A 15184-nucleotide genomic window follows, 5' to 3' on the forward strand; every position below is an offset into this window, starting at 1 on the left:
CTGGCATCGTTTCTAATTTTTTTCTTGCTCAACACAGACTGGACTAGAATTCCCAGGCCCCTTTGTAATTGCTAGTGCCTGGGTGACTGAGTTCTGGCCAATGGATGTAGAAAGAAGTGATGTGTACCACTTACAGGCCTGGCCATTCATCATTTCCTACCAGATTCCCTCCACTCTTTTCATGTTTGCCTGCTGGATGTTGCTGTTCAGGACAAACTTGGAATCTTCATGTTGAAGAAAGCAGTGCTTCTGTCAGCCTGGTTTCCTGGATGACATTCCCTTCCCTACTTCTCTTACTTGCCTCTTGATTAGATTTTATACATGGACAACTATTTTCAATTTTTAAAAATTATCTTTAAGGGGCTGGGGATATGGCCTAGTGGCTAGAGTGCTTGCCTCGTATCCATGAGGCCCTGGGTTCGATTCCCCAGCACCACATATACAGAAAATGGCCAGAAGTGGCGCTGTGGCTCAAGTGGCAGAGTGCTAGCCTTGAGCAAGAAGAAACCAGGGACAGTGCTCAGGCCCTGAGTCCAAGCCCCAGGACTGGCAAAAAAAAAAAAAAAATTATCTTTAAGTAGTTTACAAAGACATTGCCATTTAACAAAGTTTATGAATACAATGTGTCTTGATCAAACCCCTTTCATCATTCTCTTCCCTCCAAACTCATCCCTTCCATCACTTAATTTTGCAGTATATGCATTACAGTCTTGACTACACTGTCCCCCTTTCTTTTCTTTATTCAACTACCTCTTTCCCCCTTGGCTACACCCCACCCCTTGCAAGTATCTGTTTCCTGGTACTTATTTTGTTGGGCTTTGACTTTGTCATTAAGGAATTCTATTATTTTAACTCTCCTTTGAACCTACTATATTTCAGTTAATACATTTGTATATACTTGCATACAACCTAACATGTTTACTTACAGGTTTATAGGCTAATTCTAGCTTCTATCTATAAGGTCTCCCTGGGCCTGACTTACTTCACTTAATATAATTTTTTCCAAGGCTTTCCACTCCTTTACAAATGACTTTAGAACTGGCTTATTGTAGCAGCCTACATTGCATAAACAATACACCTGACTTTGCTCTTCTAGGTGTGCTATTGGCACATCTAATTCTGCCACCAAAAGATGATGCAGGGGAGGTTCCTTTCCTTTCCTTTTTGACATACTGAAGAACTTGAGTTCATACATTCTAAGGAAAGTTGGGGAGTCCAGTAGGGTCACTACTTAGATGTTCTTTTTCCAAACTAGAGTCACTGGAGGCTAGGAAGCTCCACCAGAGCCCAATACTCCCTTTAGAAAAAGTGGAATACTGGGAACTTTAAAAGGTGGTATTAAGATTATAGGCTCTAGACTTTGTGGGACCAAATCTTACCCTCAACCTTAATGTTGTATTTAACCCTTATGATAGTTTCCTTATTTGTCAACTGGCAGGATGTCTCATAGAGTTATATGAGGCAATGCATATATAATAGATGCCTGTGATTCATCTGACATTTTCTAAGAATTCAGTACACACTAGCTATTGTCACTAAAGATCAGAATTTTTGTTGATTTTTTTGTTTGCATTTTTTGTGATGAGGAAAGTGTTTTATATATGTACTGCCCAAGACGGTAGCCAGAGGTGACCACTGAGAACTTGAAACTTTCACATTATATTTAACTTTAATGAATTGAAATTTAACAGCTCCTTGTAGCTAGTGACTACCATATTGGATTGCACAGCTATTTCATTTAATTGTCCCAGAACTTTTCTGTTTTAAACTGTGTAAGTTAGGGTTCAATCACAAAAAGAGACTCGCTTTTGCTTGCTATCCTGCATATGTACACACCTCTACACTGCAAGAGATTTGCTACAACAATTTGAGTTTATACAGATCTAGGAGCTGGCTAATCAGTCTTTACAAAACTGTCCTCTTCACACCCGACTCTGGAACTTGACATTGAGAGAGCAGACAGTATGATGGGAGAGCAAGAACAAGGTGGAAGTCATAAGCCTGTGTTTTAGCCTATGAGAAGAGACTGAACCCTATGTTAGTTCTTTGGGCCTGTGGCCATGTGGTATTGATGTCCCATAGAAACTGGGCCCTTTCCTCCCTTATTGGGAATAATTAGTACAGGTTTAGGCAAGCCATAGCAGAGCATCACAAGGCCCAATAGCTCTACCCTTAGAAACACATAAGATGATGCTAATTGAAATGAACTCCATGTTATGGAAACAAGTGATATATTACAGTTGTAACTACTTTCAACGTCCTATGTGTATGTGTAGTTTCTATTATTGATAATGTTTTGTATCACCTTCCTATGTTTGTACCTACACTATCTCTGTAATCTTATCTGAGTATATTGGAAACCGTGTTTACTGGTATTGGAAGTAGGAAATTCAAAGGGAATACCAAATTTGAGAGACACAGGGTAAAAAAAGAGAAATAACTACAAAAGCAATACTTGCAAAACTGTTTGGTGTAAGTGAACTGAACACCTGGGGGGGGAGGGAAAGGGACGGAGGGAGGGGGGCATGAAGGACAAGGCAACAAACAGTACAAGAAATGTATCCAATGCCCAACGTATGATACTGTAACCTTTCTGTACGTCAGTTTGATAATAAAAATTTGAGAAAAAAAAAAAAAAAAAGAAACTGGGCCCTTTCTTACAAAATGATATGTACTCCTGGCTCAGGAGTTGATGCACCCAAAGGAGGACCTAGAGGATGTGGAGCAATGCAGGTCTGCAAACTCCCTTATATTGTTAAGGTGAAGCAGCTGACAATCGCTAATGTGTGCACACTACAAGATGGCTATTATTCTAGATCTACTGAAGTCTCCCTTAAGAATGTGTCCCACAGTCACCAGATGCATACAGAAAAGGGAATTCTGTGAGGTATATTAGCCTAGGTAAGATGATACATTCTAAAGCCCCCACACATGCTAGAAAGCTAATTCACAAGCTCAATTGTGCACCTGTTAATAGTTCAAAATAAAGTATGATGCAAAAAAAAATGCTGATGCTACCATTTCCCAAGGCTCCATCTAGTTTTTTCAGTTGTACAGATAACCTGGAGATATTCTGCAGCTCCTTCCAGGCATCTAGCATTATCTTTGAGTAGTAGATAAGGAATAATTTTAAATGTTTTCTGCATATTTTTATAACTTAGAATTCTCTCTATCACGATTATAATTTTAAAGTTAGTTATTTAGAAGCAAACTCCCACTATGTAGCCTAGGCTAGCCTTGAACTTACACTCCTCCTACCTCAGCCTCCTAAGTACTGCAATTATAGATGCAACCCATAGAAAAAAATATAAATGTTACATTTTAGAAGCCAGACTATGACTTCTAGAGACACTCTACAAAGCCACCAAAGACAACCTGATAGCATCACAACTAGATGTGCTTACTTCTTTCATGACACTTTACCTGTCTTGACTTTGTATGAGACCTTATATAACATACATTATTGTCATCACATCTGAAACTCTCTGCCTCACTCATCTCATCTTTCCAAAAAGATTCCACAGGCATTTTGAAAATTGGAAGCCAATGACATAAAGACAAAAGAGACTGAAATGCAAGCCTTGCATAGAGGAGGAAGAAAAACATTTTCAGAGGCGTCATGGAAAAATGGGGACTGGAGAGAGCAACATAAGCCCTATTTACTATGTATTCTTCTCAATAGTTTCTATTAAGTATATTCTGGTTTGATTACCATCATCTTCATTGTCAAAGGCCCTGATTGACTTTAAAATGGGTCATCTCCCCTCATAGGGTTATTATGAGGGCAAAATAAGTTAATATTTACATAGGACCTGGTCATCATAATTCTATATAAATATTTATTGGTTAAAAAGACTCCTTTTGGAGATCCCACTCTTCCTGGAAAAGAAAAAGCCTGCGGATACACACAAAAATTTGTTTTAATTCAGGAAAATTATGGGCATTTCAAAATTCATCTTATAGACTCTTGGGGGAGTGGTGGTTCACAAAACCTTGAGAATGCTAGGATCTAATCTGAAAGGTAAAGGTCTGAAGGCGTGGAGAATAGGCCTAGGGGGAAAGAGGAAGATAGTGTGTGATAGGAGAACCAGAAGCTGGATGCCAGTGAGGCACACCTGTAATCCTATCTTCTTGTGAGGCTGAGATTGGGAAGATTGTGGTTCAGGGTCAATCTGGGCAGGAAAGTTTGTGAGACCCCTTCTTATCCAATAACTGAGTGCAGTAGCACCTACCAGCCATCCTAGTTATAACACAGAGCATAAGATCTGAAGCCTAAGCAGATTGTGGTCTAAGTACATGTCCAGGCGAGAAGCAAGACCCTGTTTCAGAAGTGATGAGTGCAAAAAGGGCTAGAGATGTGTCCCAGGGGTAAAGCGCCTACCTAGTAAGTACAAGACTCTGAGTTCAAATCCTAGTCCTGTCCAAAAAAAATATGTTTTACCCTCTTCCCATTTTAGTAAAAGCCCACCTAGAATTGCTGACTGCTTGCTCTTTGGGAAGTTCCATCAGCTAAGAGCTGAAGTTTTCTTTAGTGATGTCATTATTAATCTTTTTAATAAATATGTTATGTAAGAGTACTTATTGAGCAGTGTGATGTGAAATGGTCAGAGCTCAAGTAAACACATTGCGGATGTGCCAAATTAGAGATGTTTTCATTCATTTTTCTAGTTATGTAGTAAAATCTGAAAACGTGGTTTCTGGAAGACTGTGTTACCTCAAGCTTTGAAAAGCCAATATAATAACAAAAAGTATTGTTTTGTTTGGGATTCCCATATAAGAGTGCCTAGGCGTGGTGGCTTGTTTTTAATCATCTCTCTATGGAATAGTAACTCAATCCAGAGGAGGACTGCCACCAGATTACAAATTTCATTTGGGTTTAAAATATTCATACAAGGGGCCTAGTTGTAACCTCTTAAAATCTGCTGCTAGATAATTAAACCTTTTATATTTTTCCTGCCTAACTGGGAGAAATATGTGCTGGAAGTAAAGTCTCTTTGGTATTACCAGTCATCGCTGTAAGAAACTACCTCACATGAAAAGTCTTAGCATCTACTAGAGTATCAAATAGTGGAGAAAAAACTGAAATGTGAAAACACCCAGGCATAATTTGGTATTACTTGAGTACAAGTAGTTTATTTAGAAGATGATTCCAGAAATCAGGAGCAAGTGAGCAGGAAGAAGACATTAGGGAAAGAGGAAAAACTCTATAATGGCTATATATTTTTATTTTTGAATTAGCATTCAGTAATAATAAAAAGGGTTTTATTATGATTCCGTACATGCCAACAGTGCACTTGGGACATATTCATTCTCCTTATTATATTCCCAGTCCTCCTTTCCCCTCCCCCTTTACAAATATTGTTTGATGTGTTTCACTTTATATATATATATATATATATATATATATATATATATACACACACACACACACACGTATATGCACTTCAATCGTTTTTACTCCTAGTACCTTTTCCTTTCTCCTTCTTCCCACTTAATCCTCCGGTCACTCTTAACACTCATGTGCTGTTATTATTATTGTTGTTTTTGTTATTCTAAGCTCAAGCAAACCAAATGCTACAAGACAGTGACACAAGTTTGTTATGGTTTGAATGGCCCTCCAAAACTTATGTTGAAATTTAATGGCTATTGTGATCATCCTAACAGGTGGAACCTTGGGGAGATAATTAGGTCATGGGGGCCCCGCCTTCATGAATGGATTAATACCACTCTCAAAGGAATTGCTTAGTTATGACTCTGTGCCTCATGAGGTCACTTGCCTTTCCACCATTTTATGACACAGCAGAAAGGCCTTCATGTATGTCTAGCCTAGAGAACCATGAGACAGACAGCTTTTATCATTTTAAATTTACCCAGTCTGTATTTTTCTGATATTGTAACTGAAAATGGACCAAGACAAAGACACAATGGAAAGGATAAGTAACATGGATCCAAATGCCAAGCGAATGGTGTAGTCAATGGCTACTTCAACAGATGAAGGGGGAGAGATATCTCCATTAGCTTCTGTAGTCAGAGCATGCTTTAGAGGGCCAGAAAGTTGCCATTTTAAAGTTCTTTTAAAGCTCCCAATTTTTGTTAGACAGGCTAAAACTCACATGGCAACAGAGACTTTGCAGATGTAATTAAAATTAAGAACCTTCAGATGGGTAATGGGTTGTAGATTACCTGGTTAGAACCAAACAAGGTGAGTTTTTAAAATGTAGAAGGAAGTGAGTCAGAGTGATATAGAATGAGAGAGATTCCTCTACTGGATCACATTGTTGCTAACCTTAAAGATAAAGGAATGAGCCAGGAACATAGAAACATGACTGGGAGACACTGAGATTAGCCCTGAACTTACAGATGACAAGACAACAAGGATCTCTGTCTTGCAATCATAAGTATCTGAGTTCTGTCAAGAACCTGAATAAGCAAGAGATAGAATCTCCCCTAGACCCCTCAGATAGGAAAGTAGTCTGCCATCAATTTGACATCCTTCTGATAAGATCTATACTGGACTTATGACCATCAGAACTCTGCAATAATACATTTGTGATTCAAGCCACTAAGTTGATGGTGACTTGTAGCAGCAACAAGAAACGTATACATTGATGTTTTCAACTGGAATTGCTTGGCTGATGTTGCCAGCAATACCGTTACATTCAAGAATAGATCAAGTATGAGAAAGATCTGGGGTGATAAAGGCTGAGATCTTAGATACATTGAGTCACAGAGGCAATGGCGGAGGCAATGACAGTGCTGGAACCACCTTTTGCCATGTAGGCTTAGAGTATGGGAGGTGGCAACGATAACTATACAAAAGTGCCAACAAGGTGACATAGAGAAAGAGATTCCATCTAGGGGGCCGTTTTCTTGAGTTTCCAATTCCTCTGACTGATTCTATTCCATTCTAAGCTTCTGCTCACCAAATTCCTACTGTCATAATTGGAATATATAGACTTTGTTTAAAAAAAAATCACCAAGGACAGAAGGAGACATCGTTTATGCCTGCCTATGACTGCCATCCTGCAAACCCTTTAGGCCTGCTGGATATTACAGATGATATGGCCTCCACAATCGCCAACTTCACTGGCCAACATTGCTCCAACATTACAAGATCATTGCTTGTTGCAAATGAATCACCTACATAAACTCAGGTGACAATGTCCTTTCCATCCTGATAAGGTCCAAAACAATTTTCTGCCAAGCTGATCTGAATGGGCCACGTCCAGGAGCTGCAATTGACTCCTACCATGCAGTAAATCATACACCTGCTAACCGTAATGGGTAGAGATCAGTGTGGAAGACACTAAAGACCCTATGCCCTCACTAGACGCTATTTTCAGCAACAACCTCAAGCCTGACCACGTCTTGACTTTCCATGTGGGAGAGTATTAGGTCTCAGAAACACCCAGAAATAAAGTCTCCTCAGTGTCTAAAAAAAAATCACCAAGGAGTCATATGAAGTCAATATTATAGACAAATCTCAATAATATTATTTATTGACATATCATGGTTTCAACCGGGTGATGGTAGCTCACACCTATAATCCTAGCTACTGAGGAGACTGAGATCTGAGGACTATGGTTCGAAGCCTGCCTGGACAGGAAAATCTGTGAGACTCTTATCTCCAATAAACTACCCCCAAACCCCCAGAAGTAGAGCTATGGTTCAAATGGTAGAGTGCCAGCCTTGAGCAAAAGAAGCTAGGACTACAGGCCTTTGCCACCATATGCTGCTCAATAACTACATCTTGATCAAGTTTTAGCTCTTGATTATGAGGCTGTGACACCAAACTCAAATTAGTCCCTTTCCTCATGAGTACAGATCTCCTGGTCAAAAGATTTGGTCAAAGAGATGAATGGGACCTTTCGTTCCTATAGTCAACCATTGAGGAGAAAAATGAGGGAGGGGGTAAGAAGTTTGATAGGAAATGTACTCACTACCTTACATACATATATAACTGTAACCTCTCTGTACATCATCTTCACAATAAAATTAAATTTAAACTAAAATAAAATTGTAAAGAAAACAATATTATTTTTTATTGTCCTTCAACATCACTGTCCATCTTTGTTCTCTGGCACTCCAGTCTCCGCCTGTTCCTTCACCCTACTTCTTGTCTCTGCCATATTCCTACACCCCTCTACTTCATTATCTCAACCAACAAGGTCATAAGTTAACAGACTTTTCAACTGGTGGAATATTAAAGTAGCTTTCCAGATATATTGGAGAGGGGCTGGGAAGATGGCCTAGTGGTAAAGTGCTCGCCTCATATACATGAAGCCCTGGGTTCGATTCCCCAGCACCACATATATAGAAAAGGCTGGAAGTGGCGCTATGGCTCAAGTGGCAGAGTACTAGCCTTGAGCAAAAAGAAGCCAGGAACAGTGCTCAGACCCTGAGTTCAAGCCCCAGGACTGGCAAAAAACAGATATATTAGAGAACAGAAACTAAGGTAGATGTAATTCAAATTAATTCAATTCAGGGTACCAATGCATCCAACCAGCCTTCCTATATTTGCCTATTGTTTGCACAGGAATTGGGGAATTATATACTCATCAGTTCTTTCCACAAGCAGAACTGTGATTCTAATTATCCCAGAAAAGTACTCAGTACCCTTGTCATCATTTTAGGAAAATAGGCTCCTAGGAGCTAGTAGGTTATGTTTTACTGTGCAATTTTTGCATCCCAACATAGATGTTCTTTCCTATTGTGTGTCAGAATACTTTTGTGATTAAAGTTTTCTTTTGGCATCATATCACCCTATGTTGGTGAGGGTTCAAGGAAGTAACATTCTTGTATACAGAAAACAGTAGTATAAATTGGTTCAAGTTTTATATAGGACATTTTGACAATCAAAATTCATGGAATTTAGGCCAAACACATCAGCATTATTTGCCAAAAATGCCCATTTAAACAAAGCTTGTTATAAATAATGCATCTAATCAATGAATGATAAGCAGCCATTATTTTTTGGAAAACTGTTTAATGATATAGAGCAGTTTTCTAAATACACTAACATAAGAAAAATCAACTTATAAATAATTCACATAATGTCCTTATTAGCATGCATACAAATATATATGCATCTACCTATATACATATACAGTTATACATACAGAAAAGGTTAAAATAATATAAGTTAAGCTATTCATGTCTTTTATCTCTGGATGGTGAAATTATAGTTTTTCCCCTTTATTTTTATCTGTCATTTATAAAATTTCTCCAATAAGCACGTATTATTTTCCATAGGGGAAAAATATAGAATTACTTTTCTCTTAAGGGATCTAGGAATTTTCCCAAATGAATAACTCAGCAGCTTTTGTAATTTATTCACTTGGAGGTGTCTGATCTAGTTTAACTCATAAGAAAGTGGTGGCAGCCCAGCACCCCGTGGCTCACACCTTTAATCCTAGCTACTCAGGAGGCTGAGATCGGAGGAACACGGTTCAAAGCCAGTTCAGCCAGGAAAGTCCATGAGACTCATCTCCAATTCACCACCAGAAAAACGGAAGTGGCGCTGTGGCTCAAGTGGTAGAGCACTAGCCTTGAGCTGAAGAACTCAGGGACAGCACCCAGGCGCAGAGTTCAAGCCCATTGGCCAACAAAATAAAAAAGAAAGAAAAGAAAGTGGTGGCATAGTAAGCAATAAATCTGGGCTAAAGAGCAGCACAATTGGTGGAAATTTAATTTATGCAGGCATAACTTTATTTTTGAGACATACCACACTGTGTAGTCAAGGCTGACCTTGAACTTGTAACCCTACTGCCATGGCTTCCCAACTGCTGAGATTATATGCATATATACCACCATGCTTAGTGCAGATGTACACATTTGCTTCTGTACATTTTAATAAATATCAGCCAACAAGGGATGTTCTTAGTGGTCATTTTTAGTTTAAAATGCACCAAATCATTGTATAAGGCAATATGTAGATCAAATCAAAAGTTTAACGTTAGGGCTGGGAATATGGCCTAGTGGTAGAGTGCTTGCCTCTTATACATGAGGCCCTGGGTTCAATTCCCCAGCACCACATATATAGAAAACGGCCAGAAGTGGCACTGTGGCTCAAGTGGTAGAGTGCTAGCCTTGAGCAAAAAGAAGCCAGGGACAGTGCTCAGGCCCTGAGTGCAAGGCCCAGGACTGGCCAAAAAAAGAAGTTTAACATCAGAAGGCTAGCTGAACATGATGGCATGATGGTACACAACTATAATCCCAGTACTAAGGTGACAGAGGCAGAAGTGTCATGAGTTTGAGGTCAGCCTGAGCTACATAGTGAGTTCTAGGCCAGCCTGGAACTTTACATCGTGAAAGCCTGTCTCAAGGAAGAAAAAATAATGAAAGGAATGTAACAAAGTGATGCTTTTGTAGAGAACTGAAAAGTTGTACTGATCAGGTTGTTGAAAATAGTAATAAATTAACATACTGCCCTCTTTTGGTAGTTGTTTGTAATATCATTTACATTTATTGTTACTAAGGATGTTAGTCGACTACAACTTTGTACACATACTAAGCTAATTTTAAATCATCCTTTTCCTTGACAGAAAATGCTGATAATTCCAGTTTGTTATTACCATCTGGTAAGTCTGTTATTTTATGATTCTGAGGGTGTTTCAGGAAAGTATTATTCTAAAACTTCTCCATGCAACATGATATATGGTCAGATAGAGCAAAATTGTTTTCTTCCAAGTAGCTTGATTAAATTGTATTAGCAAACCTACACCTTGGCAAATCAATAGCAAACAGAAAAGAAGACTGGCATATTGATCTTTCCATATGACCAGCCAAAGCTAGGGAAGAAATAATTGGGAAAGAAATAGTGAAGGTCATGTTATGGCTTAAGTTCTTTAGTTATTTTTAGTGTTCTAATCACAAGAACATAAATATGACAAGTGTTCTTACAGTTACAGGATGGGATGTTCTCTTAACATATTACCTGAGTATCCTCACGGAAAGAATGTTTTTCCAACAGCTTCTGACAACTTAGTACTCACTAGAATAGCAAGACAAAAGAGAAATTGATCACTAGAACTTGTATTGGTGTGAACTGGGAACATTACCATAATTTGAAACTCCTAGTTAGACATGGAACCTTCGCCATAAAGTGGTCCAATTCTAACCATTAGTTAATGACAGAATGACCGCGAATCCACTCTCATGCTCTCGTTAGTTGTGTGAAATGAGCTTCTACTATTACTCATTTGTTAAGCATTCGTTATTATTTCTAATGCACATATTGTGTTCCTCAAAGCCTTCATAGACATCTTCTCATTCCTCTCACTCTCACAGTATACGCATGTTATAGATGAGGAAACTGAAGCTCAGACGGAAGGACTTGCTCATGTTTATGTCTCAGGAGCCAGTCTAATGGAGTTTGAATATGGCCACCACCCTTCCATTTCCATTGCTAACTCAGATTTTGATCAGGTTCCTTAACTTTATATGCTTCCATTTGCTTCTCTGGACGTGTTGGAGAATAACTACCTACTTCATGGGGCATTTGAGAAGCTGAACTGGGATAGCACAGGTACCAGGTATATAGTAAGCACTTGATAAAGCAATAACTGTCATTGGTATGAATTACTAAGTAAGTTATAAGGCAAGAAATCATCATCTCAATTTGCCTTCTAGTTCTTCAGCTTGTGTATATCTCTTCCAGTAGAAGAGATTACCATTTGAAAATAATAATAATAATAATAGGCATGAATTAAAAAACTACCTTTGGCCAATTATTTTTTTCTGCCCAAAGAGTAAAGGAGCCCATATCCACACTTAATTGCTCAAAACTGTCTTATTTCTCAAGCACTATATTCCGTAATTGTTTAAAAATAAATGTAGGAAGTGGCAAAATATGGAAGTAATAATGAGGGACAGACGAGGTATATGTTTCAGCCAACTCCTGAGCAGTCTAAAACAGACAGGCCAGTCAAGCACTTTCATACACCTAAATTTTGTCCATACCAACTGAAAAGCAGGCTCCCTACTACAAAACCCATTTCAGTGGTTAAAACGTTTGTGGTTGTTTTTCCCATAGTTAGGTCGTTGTCAAGTTGCTAGATATTTTAAATATTTAAACATGTGAAATGCATGTGTGTGTGTATGTTGTGTGTGTGTGTGTAGTAGTAGTAGTAGTAGATTGACCTCTTAGCATAAGTGGAGTCATTCCACTAGAAATTAATAATTTGATTGATTGTCTTAATAGCAGTCAGATTTTAAAATAGCTTACTGGGAAATTGGGTTAGGTAGTACAATACTGAGTGGTAGAGGTTGGTTTTATTTTTGGGTCGATCATGGGGCTTGAATTCAGGGCCTGCATACTACTCCTGAGCTATTTTGCTCCACTTCTGATATTTTAGATGATAAATTGGAGATACAAGTCTCACAGCCTTTCTTGCTGGGGCTGGCTTTGAACTGTTCTCCTCAGATCTCAGCCTCTTTAATTAGCTAGGATTATAGGCATGAGCCATCATAAATTCACTGTGGGAAGAGTTGGCAAGCATCAGAATAACAGAATGGAGTCAATATGTCAATATATTTCCTGGTTGTAGTTATTTTAATTGTTTTCCAGGACTCCCGTGGCTAAAAAAAAAATTAAAATAGTATTTCTTATATCTTGGTGTAGTTTCAAAACTTATGTCTATGACATTTATAGGTAGTTACAGGTTTTATGAGCATGAACCTTATAGCATGTTTTCTGTTTCTTTTTATAATTATATCTCAAAAGTTCTAACTCTTTAAAATTTAATAAGTAATTGTTTCAAAGGATTTGATGTTTTGTGATTTTTTTCTCTCCTACAGCTGAAACATCTCTTGTCAGTTTGGGCTCCTATTCCAATGATACTTCAGGCAAGATTCTGAAAACGTTTAAATCTAGATTTATTTAAGCCCAATTTGTTAAGTTTTTTGTTTAATTATGCCATTTTATCATTTTTTTTCTCTTTTGGTACAAAAAGAAATAGGAACTACAAGCCTCAATGGTAAGATTTTTTAACCAAGTGAAAACTGATAAGCCTTAATAAAAATATAAGTGTAATAAATAATGTTTAAGATTTTCACTTCTAAATTATTTCTGAATATGTTAAATAACTTCAAATAGCCTCAAACCCTGAAACAAAAACCAACCTGTCAACATGTGAAAGTGACCAAAACTTTCCGGTTAAATGAAGGAATTCTTGTGACCACAGAGAGCACACAGTCCTCTACCACGCTAAATGTTCTAGAAAAGAAAAAAAAATGTTGATTACATTTTGAGTATTCCATTTCATTTGCTCCCCAACACAATGCCAGCAAATTTGACATGACAGATCGTTTAAATGTGAAAAGCACATCCCATGACTTTAGACTACTTCAGCATGGGTTTGCAGGCCCAGAATGTTCAAAACCCACTTTTTTATGGATGATTTTTTAAATCAATTTTTGAATAGTATGAAATGGAAAAACCCTTCCTCATCATACTAGCAAAAGGGACAAAGAAGTGTGCTATGTTCCGGGGAGCTGGGTAGGACAGCACATTTTGTTCCCTCCCTTTTGTGTGGAGACATCCTTTGGTCTTGCTTTGGCCAAATTCCAGCACTTTCCAGAATCCTTTAGTTGGAATAAAATTGCATCATGTGGTTCATGAAGAAAGAGCTAAATGGTCATAGATACAGATTATACTAATCAGAACTGATTTAAATTCATACTGGGACCAATGGGATGGGCCAAAAGTTACCATTTTTATAAATGCTATCTTTTATTTAGGTTTGGAGAACTTTTTGCATCCCTTTGTGTGGGAATAGGGTGGACTAGTGTACATGTCTAGGTGTGATAATATAATGTATGCCTGTTTGCTTTGGATAGAGAAAGATAATATTTAATTTTTAATGTTAGGTAAATTTTCTGTGAAATTGAACATGCAATGCTTTGAAGAACAAAATGAAGAAATTATGCCAAACCATATACAGTGTTAGCGTGATGAATAGTTTTAACAGTTATTTTTTAAATTGATTTTAGGAATATTACTTTAATAGCAAGTTTTATTAACAAGGTATATGAATATTCAGGCTTTTTAATACTGGGATAATTAGCTATTTTCTCAACAAGATGTGGAGGATGATAAGTATAAATTTGGGGTTTTTTGGCAAAAGTTATCAAAAATTGATGTCTTTATTTACATCATACACAGTATTGAGTTTTGAGAAATTTTCAGTTATGGGATTTCAGCATGCTCTTATGCTCTTACTTATGGGCTTTTGCTCTTTTTTTGTTTGTTTTGTTTTTTGCCAGTCCTGGGGCTTGAACTCAAGGCCCTGGCTTCTTTTTGCTCAAGGCTAGCACTCTACCACTTGAGCCACAGAGCCACTTCCGGCTTTTTCTATATATGTGGTGCTGAGGAATCAAACCCAGGGCTTCATGTATAGGAGGCAAGCACTCTTGCCACTAGGCCATATTCCCAGCCCACCCTTTTGTTCTTTTTTTTTGCCAGTCCTGGGCCTTGGACTCAGGGCCTGAGCACTGTCCCTGGCTTCTTTTTGCACAAGGCTAGCACTCTACCACTTGAGCCACAGCGCCACTTCTGGCCATTTTCTGTATATGTGGTGCTGGGGAATTGAACCCAGGGCTTCATGTATATGAGGCAAGCACTCTTGCCACTAGGCCATATTCCCAGCCCACCCTTTTGTTCTTTTTTATTTTATTTGTTTTTTATTATCTTTAAGTAGTTGTACAAGGAGTTTTAATTCAATGCATCAGTTTAGGAGTCCAATGCATGTTGATCAATCTCATCTCTTCCATTGTTCTCTCTCAACTCAAAAATTGTTAAGGTTCATATGTTGATATGGGGTACTTAAAATAATTACTTCTTCCTCATAGGGCCATTGCACAGTCCATTAATCTAATGCTGGCTTTCCACCCAGACACTTGATTGATTTTTGAGACATAGTCTTACTGGGTAGCCAAGTCTTGACCTTGAACTCATGATTCTCCTGCCTCAACCTCCTGAGTGCTGGGATCACAGGTCTGCACCAGCATGTTCCACTCATTCCTTTACGCTGCTAAAATTCCATTGAGAATGACATGATCTAGAGTGCTTTTTATTTAAAGAAGTATCAGTGGAATCGTTTTTTTAAACTACATTTTACAACAAACAACGAATTTGATTCTAAGAGTTGGTTGAAGGTAATGTTTAAGAAATACAAATTTAAAC

At 38.1% G+C, this 15184-nt stretch overlaps 1 protein-coding gene across 7 annotated transcripts in view; it reads left to right on the forward strand.

The window, feature by feature from the left end:
* Window positions 1-15184, forward strand: part of Adgrg2 (adhesion G protein-coupled receptor G2) — a 108922-nt gene that overhangs the window by 54273 nt on the left and 39465 nt on the right. For all 7 annotated transcript variants that reach the window (XM_048336882.1, XM_048336881.1, XM_048336885.1 and 4 more), the window contains exons 3-5: window positions 10545-10580; window positions 12799-12846; window positions 12954-12977. In XM_048336882.1, the coding sequence (XP_048192839.1) occupies window positions 10545-10580; window positions 12799-12846; window positions 12954-12977 (108 nt within the window). The remainder of the gene's footprint in view (window positions 1-10544; window positions 10581-12798; window positions 12847-12953; window positions 12978-15184) is intronic.

Source organism: Perognathus longimembris, chromosome 28 (assembly GCF_023159225.1).
Source record: "Perognathus longimembris pacificus isolate PPM17 chromosome 28, ASM2315922v1, whole genome shotgun sequence".
Taxonomy (NCBI): Eukaryota; Metazoa; Chordata; class Mammalia; order Rodentia; family Heteromyidae; genus Perognathus; species Perognathus longimembris.